The sequence below is a fragment of the Melopsittacus undulatus genome, chromosome 4 (assembly GCF_012275295.1).
Source record: "Melopsittacus undulatus isolate bMelUnd1 chromosome 4, bMelUnd1.mat.Z, whole genome shotgun sequence".
Classification (NCBI taxonomy): Eukaryota; Metazoa; Chordata; class Aves; order Psittaciformes; family Psittaculidae; genus Melopsittacus; species Melopsittacus undulatus.
In genome coordinates, this window is record NC_047530.1 from 6838749 (window position 1) to 6847081 (window position 8333).

Sequence of the window (8333 nt, forward strand, 5' to 3'; positions counted from 1 at the left end):
GTATCTCTGGCTCCAGCCTTGCTTTGTGGGCAGGGAGAAGGGTGCTGCGTTAGCAGGAATGAATTCAGCTCAAGCAGCGGCTGTGCTGGGGTAAGAACATCGCTGGGTAAAGAAAACCTGACTCGGTGGTTGCCTCCCGGCAGAGGGCACATGGAGACCGGCACTGAGTGGGGTCTGCTCCGGGTACCTAAGTCCTTGTTATGGGCTCAGGACTGTGCAGGCTGGGAAGGATTAGGTGAAAACGATGGCACCCATCCTGCTACTGCAGGCACAGCAGCGCCCATTCCAGAGCATCTGCAGAGACAGTGGCTCTGTACCCACCAGCTATACAAGAAACACCAGCTCCATGCCAGCACTGCTCCACCAGTGTCTCCAGCAGAGAGCAGGCTCAGTTACCATCTAGAGCTGATCTAAACCTGTCGGGGTGCTCAGTGCAGAAGCAAAGCCATCCTGGTGAGCATTGGCTGTGCTCAACACAAGCTGTCTGCTATGGGCTGCTCGGGTGGAGCTGCACCCGGCTTCACTGATGAGCGATGTCTTCCCAAATAAAGCCTCAACAGCTCATTCCTGGCACGCTATCCTTGTCCTCCTCCCTGCAGATGTGAGGCTGGCGGCTCGTGTGAGAAGCAGTTTTGATTCCCAAGTCTTGCAGTGTGTGAGCCCTGCCTGGGTCCTGCTGCCTGCATTGTGGATGGAGCCGGGTGCCTGTCCCCATTGGTGGGCAAGTGGAAGGTCCTGCTTGGCACAGTGGTCTTGGGGATGAGCCACAGCACCACAGAAGGAACCATACATCTTCTTTCTACTTGGGTGTGATTAAACTGACACCTGCCTCAGCCATGAGGTGCCAGCCAGAAAGGGAAAAGGCTTCAAACACACCAGGCAGAGCGAGCCCAGGGATGCTCTGCCTCGGCTGCACTGCTCTCCTCCTGCTGCCCTCCCTCCGGAGCACTCACAGGCTCCCAGCATTAGGACGCAATAACCAGGCAGCAACAACAGGGACGTGAAAAAGAATAAAAAAGCTTTAATTTAAAAATTAAATTAAAAAGAGACTGAGCAAGAGACGCTTGTGCCCTTCCCACAGCCGTGGCTCCCACTGCGGACGGAAACCCTCACCCCGCACAGAGCTGGCTCCTGCAGCCCAGAGCAACGCTAAGGAGAGAAGAGCAGAGACTGCAGCAGCATCGGGCCTGGAGAGCCTCCAGGGCAGAATCATCGGGAGGAAGAAAGGATCCAACCCACCCCCGGGCACCCGGAGTCAGTTAATTCTGAGGAGGAAAGTACTGAATAATTTAAATAGCGTGAGGAAAGCGACGCATCCTCTGTGCTCCAGTGTGGGACAGAGGGGAGCAGTGCCCCCAGCACCGGGATCCGCCACGGTCGTGTCCAGTGTCAGCCACATCCCTGATTGTCGACGGCAACGTCTGCGCTGCCCAGAGCTGGGGAGGAGCAGGAAAGGCCCTGCTGTGGATGTCTCCAGTGTGAGCTGGCCCATGAGGTTGGTTCATAGCCCTGCCCTATGGGGCACTGGCATTCCCAGCACGGCTGCTTCCACTGCTGGGACAGCAGAGAGCTCATCCTGCTCTGTGTGACTCCTGCACCATCAGTGCTGGGCCAGCCCCGCTGTCTGCATGCATACAGATAGGAATAATGCTATTTTGCCCTGTTAACCAGCCAGCCTCGATCCGGGCTTGAACCCAGTCACCACAATTCCTGGTTCTCCCTGGCCCCACCTCCCAGGGATTTGGGAGGCTTCACAATCCTACAATGATTTGGGTTGGAAGGGACCTTAAAGCTCATCCAGTTCCAACCCCTGCCATGGGCAGGGACACCTTCCACTAGACGAGGTTGCTCCAAGCCCCTGTGTCTAACCTGGCCTTGAGCACTGCCAGGGATGGGGCAGCCACAGCTTCTCTGGGCACCCTGTGCCAGCACCTCACCTCTGAGCCTGCTCCACAAAGGATGCAAAATGATGCTCTACAACCTTGTCTCCCCCTTATCAAAGCCCTGGAGGGGTGGAGGACCTGGAGGGGACTGGGACCTGGAACCACAATCCAAAGGCAGTGCAGGGTTAGGTAAAGCTCCCAGGCCTCAAGGTGACGTGAGCTAAGGAAGGCTGGGAATCCACATCTGCTACAACAGCCAAGGGAGGACACCCATTGCTCCCCTGGTCCCTGGCATGGGAGATTCCTTCTGCTGCTCCAAACCCCTTGGATACACTGCATGACCTGCAGGCACTGCCTGTTCCCACAGCTGGCATCTTCCATCTCATCTACAGGCACCCCCGAAGAGGCTGCGCAGTGGCTTGGTTCCTGTGGTGAGCCAGGGCAGAGGGAATCCTGGTGCTTCCCATCTCCATCATGCTGCTGTCACCCCATGCCCCCTGTCCCCAGGCATCACAGGCTCCGCTCCGCAGTGAGGTATTTGAGCGCGGCAGCCCCATAGCGCCGTGACAGGTCCTGGTGGAACTCCTCCCGCAGCGTCTGGAGGCAGCTCCGGTACCCTGCGCTCAGCCGGAACTTGGAGATGTCGAAGCTGGGGGCGTGGGGCATGTGGATCATGAAGGCGTTGGGCAGGACCAGCAGCTCATACTCCTGGGGGCAGAGCATGGGGTCAGCATCGGGTTGGTGGCACCAACAGCGCTCAACACCCAGCGTCACCCACCTGCGCGTCCAGCTCCATGATGTGTGACACCTTGTTCCAGCCGAAGCCCACGAACCTCTGGTCGTACTTGGGGCAGTCTCGCCTCACTACAACGTAAGGCTCGAAGTCCGGCTGCCACGCCACGCGGTACGGCACCGTGGCCGTCCGCCACTTGGCATAGTCCGTCGGGGCATGGCCTTTGGGCCACACGTGGTACCTGTGGGGGGAGAAGGGAATGAGGGGCAGGCAGAGGAGCCTCTGAGCCGGATGCCCCACAGGCATAAGGGTACAAAAGTGCCTTCACCTGCGTGTGATAGCTCCGAAGGAGAGCAGAACAGCTCCGGTCCCTACCTGAAGGTGTAGAGGGAGCCCATGTCCAGCATGGAGAGCAGCTCTGCTTTGGATTTGGGGAAGGACAGGCGGTAGTGCAGGGTCTCAAACGCCGGCACGATGAGAGCTGCCTTCCTCTGGGGCAGCTCCAGCTGCTGGATGGAGTTCCTATGGTGGCAGTAGGAAGGGTGTGAGGTCCCCCTGGATCTAAGTCATGGTCACAACCCCTTTCCTCAGCCCTTCCAGCCTGCCCACTGCTCCCAGAGAGTATTAATGGGTTGAACACTGCAGTGTAAGGCAGGAGGAAATAGGCAGCCTCACAGCTACAGCTCCTTCATCCACTGATGTCTGATGAAAGCAAGGGCAGGACCCCAAGGTTCAACACATAGGAAACAGTTTCTGCATGCTGAGAACTGCTGCCCAGGGCAATTCCTGGTGCTTGGGGAGCCCAGGCAAGAACCATCCAAAGCCTTACCTGAGGTATTCGTAGAGGCCATACATAGGCAGGAAGTCGATGTCGGTGGAGGAAGACTTTTTATGGCGTCTGCGTGTTGGCCAAGGCCACGTTGCGCAGGAGGTTGATGGGGTAGAACTGCCCCTCCTTGTACACGATGTGGTAGGCGACGTTGCGGCGGGCGCTCAGCACCTCTGAGGCCTGGGCATAGCGCAGGAACTGCTGAGCCTCCGCGTCCGACATGTACAGCGCCAGGCTGATGGGGCCGGCCCAGTGCTTGCAGATGGCCTCCAGCATCTGTAACCTGTGAAGCAGAGGGCACTGCCTGTGTCTCCTGGGGCAGACTGGGTGTCTGCCAGTGAGATCCATGCCAGTCAGTGTGGGGCAGAGCAGGAGCTGCTGCTCCCAGCTCAGGGTATTGAGGGTGAGGAACTCATGTCTGGAGACTGGAGCAGCTACCGTATGGAGACAGGCTGAGGAAGTTGGGGCTGTTCAGCCTGGAGAAGAGAAGGCTGCGTGGAGACCTCATAGCAGCCTTCCAGTATCTGAAGGGGGCCTAAAGGGATGCTGGAGAGGGACTATTCATTAGGGACTGTAGGGACAGGACAAGGGGTAATGGGTTGACACTTTAACAGGGGAGGTTTAGATTGGATATAAGGAAGAAATTCTTTACTGTAAGGGTGGTGAGGCACTGGAATGGGTTGCCCAGGGAGGTTGTGAATGCTCCATCCTTGGCGGTGTTCAAGGCCAGGTTGGACAGAGCCTTGGGTGCCATGGTTTAGTGTGAGGTGTCCCTGCCCATGGCAGGGGGGTTGGAACTGGATGAGCTTAAGGTCCTTTCCAACCCTAACTATTCTATGATTCTATGACCCTTGGTGCTCCCAATGGGTTGAACCTCCCCAGAGAAGCGGAGGCAGGACCTGAGCTTGCACCAGCAAGTACCTGTCCATGGAGAGCTGTGCCACGAGGGTGACATCGTTGGGGTTGAGAAGGGCCATGAAATCATACTGCAGGAAGAAGAGGTGGACGCGGTGCTGCGTGAGGTACTGCTGAGGAAATTCATAGCAGGGATCATCCTCATCCAGCTCCTCCAGCGCCTGCTGCAGCTGCAATGCCATGAAGGTGAGGGGGATGCACAGCCCCATGGGGAGCTGGGGGGCAGAGCTGCCGGTGCCTCACCTGGTGGCTGGGTGCACTGGGCAGGCTGGCACAGCCGAAGAAGAGCCCTGCGCAGCAGGTTCCATCGTACACCAGGAAGGTCAGGTAGGGTTGCGGAAGAACTCCACGTGCTTGTTCTTCACCCGCAGCTTCTTGGGTGAGTTCCAGTGGATCACCTGAGGGCAGTGGTGTCAGCACAGGAGGGGGAGCCAGCGGCACCCAGTGCACCCCAAGACCCTGTCCCAGTGCCTGCACTGCCCTGCAGACCCTCACAGGAACCCCACGCACCTTGAGGTCCGAGAGCTCAGTGTAGCACTGCTCCGAGCGGGTGTGATCAGAGAGCTGCACGTTCCAGAAGCAGGGCAGCCGGTACACCAGGGACGGGTCCTGCTTGATCACCGCATTGAAGATGTCCTAGGAGGGAGAACGGTGCAGGGGGGTGAGGAAGGCAGCATGGCTGCCCATCCCTGTGCCAGCAGTGGGAATGCAGCGGGGCCAAGCACCCCAGAGGAAGGACCCTTACCTGGTCAGCCAGTGATGTGGAGAGCATGCTCATGAGCTCCCGCTCTGCAGTCAGCCGCCATATCTGCTCCCAGCCCAGGCGACGCAGGCGGTCAAGCAGGAGCAGGATCACGCCTGGGTGCCATGGAGGGGGGTGCTGGGTCAGCCAGGAGCACCAGGCACAGCAGCCGGCATGTCCTCAGCCCCTGGGACATGCCCAGCACTCTCCTGCTTCACTTCATAGAATCATAGACTCATAGAATAGTTGGGGTTGGAAAGGACCTTAAGATCATCCAGTTCCAACCCCCCTGCCATGGGCAGGGACACCTCACACTAAACCATGGCACCCAAGGCTCTGTCCAACCTGGTCTTGAACACTGCCAGGGATGGAGCATTCACAACCTCCCTGGGCAACCCATTCCAGCACCTCACCACCCTCACAGTAAAGAATTTCTTCCTTATATCCAATCTAACCTCAGCCTTCCCCATCCTCCCCATGCCAAGCACTGCCTCAGGGGATGTGACCACCCCACCCCGGCAGCCACACTCACCCGTGTTGAAGCCACGGCCCAGAGCTGGCCACGGTCTGTGGTTTTTCCACAGGTTGCCCAAGTACCAGTCACTTTGGTTCTCCACCAGCCCAATGACCTGCTTGTCTGAGGAAACAGAGGGACGTGATGCTGCCTTGCTGTAGGTGCTGAGGGTCCAGGTGAACCCACTGCACCAGTACTGGGGCAGGTGGGAGCCCAGCACCCAGGGGCCTGTCCTCACCAGAAAACTTCCCAAAGACAGCCCAGAGCTCAGCAATGTCAGTGGCGAAGGTGATGTCGGTGTCCAAGACGATGACCTTGGAGAGGTGGAGGGCAGTGCTTGGAAGCGTCAGCTTCATCAGCCCGTAGATGCCGAGTAGTGCTTGTTGGGGATCCAGGGACACCTCCGGCGGCAAGGGGACATGGCCTCAGGGGCTGGGCACGATCATGGCCTTCCCCTGCCGGGCAGGATGATTCTGTGTGACCAGCACCCCGTGCACAGACCAGCAGAGGGGCACAAGGAACCGGTATTGCCAGCCAGCCTGGAGCATCTCCAGGGGTCCACCACCAATGGCAGCCTCCAGGTGCTACAGACTGCATCCCTTTTCCTTTGCTCTCACCCTTGCTTGTCCCTTCCTCGAGGCCCAGAGCACCAATCTGAACCCCGTGTTTCAATGCAAATGGGGAACCCAGCTCCACCATAGATACACACTCCAGCATCAGCCCTGTGCCCCCTTTTCAGCTGGACCAGCAGCAAGTCCAGAAAGGGGAGCAGATAAGCAAGGAAGAGTTAATACCCCCCTCCTGCTCCCCTCAGCCCTGTGAGCACTAGGCTGTGGACAGGGCAAAGCAGGAATGAGTGCCTGCCTTCAAGTCATCGGCGTTGTAGAAGCTGACATGACAGAGGGCACCATCCAGGAATGGAAGAGGTCTGGAGGATTGCGGTGAGCACCGAGTCCGTGATGAAGTGAAAGTGGAGAGGGTTCTTCCTGCCGAGGGCAAAGCACAGCAGCACTCAGCACCACCCATGGTCCCCATGGTCCCCATCCTCCCACCCCTGCCAGGGGAGACATCACTTAGGGGGTAGATGGGGAAAGAAATCCCCCTCTGGCTCTCAAGCAGTGGCACAGGGGGGAGAGCCCCCTATCCTAAGCACTGCCCCCCTGCAGCAAGCTCATCTGGGGAGTCCCATTCCAGGCCTCTGGCACCGCACTTACCATTACCTGTGGAAAGAGGATGGATTCACCAGGGTGACCACATACCGGCTCGCATTGTGCCCTGGCGCACAACGATCGCGATGTGCAGGAGCTGCCCAGAGAGAAAAACGGTTGCCTTTTGAGCCTGGATAACCTCCCACTTGCAGGAGCCCCATCAGCTCTTCCTAGGGGCTGTGCTATGGGGAGAGACTCCATAACCAGCCCTCACTCTGGGGAAGGAGCTCCAGATGGAGGTGGAATCCTTTGGCTCAGAAGATCGGGGGGACTGAGGATCTGTCTGCCTGGCCTCCCCCTCTGGAGAAGAAGGACTGTGCCCCATTGAGCACCATGGAGGGCCGGATGAGCCCCCTGCACAGCCAGAGCACAGCGTGAGCAGTGCCAAGTGGGTTCACATCCACTCTAAGCCCCAAGGTCCCATCCTCCCATCCCACATCCCCCTATGCACCACTGGTGCCATCACCCACCTCACACTTGTGCACCGTCCGCTGCTTGGGGCAGGCTGTTCGGTTGCTCCTGTCAGCCCCAGGGGGGTCCCCATCCTCGGCAGAGGCTCCCCACTGTGGGCTGCCATCACTGCCCTCCGCCTGGGCCTGGCTGAGCTGCAGGCGGAGCTGCTGGTTCTCCTCCTCCACCCGGCGCACCCGCGATGCCAGCGCCTCCCGCTCCATGTCCGGCTGGGCTGCTCGCTCAGCAGGGAGGCAGCAGCAGGAAATCCGGCGCCGTCTGCAGAGGGGACAGGGGTTGGATGGGTACAGAGCTCGGGGGGAGGGATAACGGGTGGATGATGGGGCAGAGCCCAGGGGGAGAGGTCCCTGCACAAACCACATGTCCCAGCTCTGACCCAGGGATGCTGTGGGAATGCAGAGCTCAGAAGATACACCCACAGTGACTTTACACAGCACAGAGCAACCCCTCCAAGGCCCCACCACCCTGTGTCATGAGGAAGGAGAGCTGGTCCCACTCACATTCGAGGCTGCCCATGAAGAGGTAGAGCCAGCAGAGGAGGACGGCCAGAGTCACCGTGGCGAGCAGCACCTTCAGCTTCATGCGCCAGGAGCGAAACATGGTGTGCCAGTGGGACACGGGCAGGGAGGATCAGGTGGGCAGCGCCAGCCCGGCTGGCCCCAGCATCCTAGAGCCTGCGAGGACAAGGGGAGCAGGGAGTGGGGTCACCAGCAGCCCCAAAGGTGCCTCCATACCTCCCAGCAGCACATGCCCCATCTCCGGTGCTGAGAGATGCCTTTCAGCTCTCCAGCAACAGCTTCCCCTGGCTGGCACCCTCCTGCATTGTGCTGGGCATCTGGACCACCCCGCGCTTCCACACCACCGTGCCACCCATGCCACAGCTATAGAGCCCTGGGGGGGACCTCAAACACTCGGAGTCCTCAGAGTGATTTCATTCAGCTCTGCTCCTTGCTCCCTGCAAAGGGGAAAGGGTGAAGGGCTCCCAGCAGAGCAGGGAGGCTGTGCTGGAGGGTCCCCCTCATACTGGGTGGCCGATCC

At 59.3% G+C, this 8333-nt stretch overlaps 1 protein-coding gene across 1 annotated transcript; it reads right to left on the reverse strand.

The window, feature by feature from the left end:
* Nucleotides 1-1001: 1001 nt before the first annotated feature.
* LARGE2 (LARGE xylosyl- and glucuronyltransferase 2) lies at nucleotides 1002-7917 on the reverse strand. Its single transcript, XM_034062599.1, is given in 20 exon segments — nucleotides 1002-2591; nucleotides 2662-2857; nucleotides 2992-3138; nucleotides 3446-3492; nucleotides 3494-3728; nucleotides 4367-4530; nucleotides 4604-4692; nucleotides 4695-4758; nucleotides 4871-4996; nucleotides 5106-5218; nucleotides 5635-5739; nucleotides 5855-6024; nucleotides 6482-6515; nucleotides 6518-6541; nucleotides 6544-6602; nucleotides 6837-6898; nucleotides 6901-6921; nucleotides 7295-7502; nucleotides 7504-7551; nucleotides 7798-7917. Coding segments are annotated over 20 exon segments (2208 nt in total). The 5' UTR covers nucleotides 7896-7917; the 3' UTR covers nucleotides 1002-2393.
* Between the last annotated feature and the right edge of the window lie 416 nt (nucleotides 7918-8333).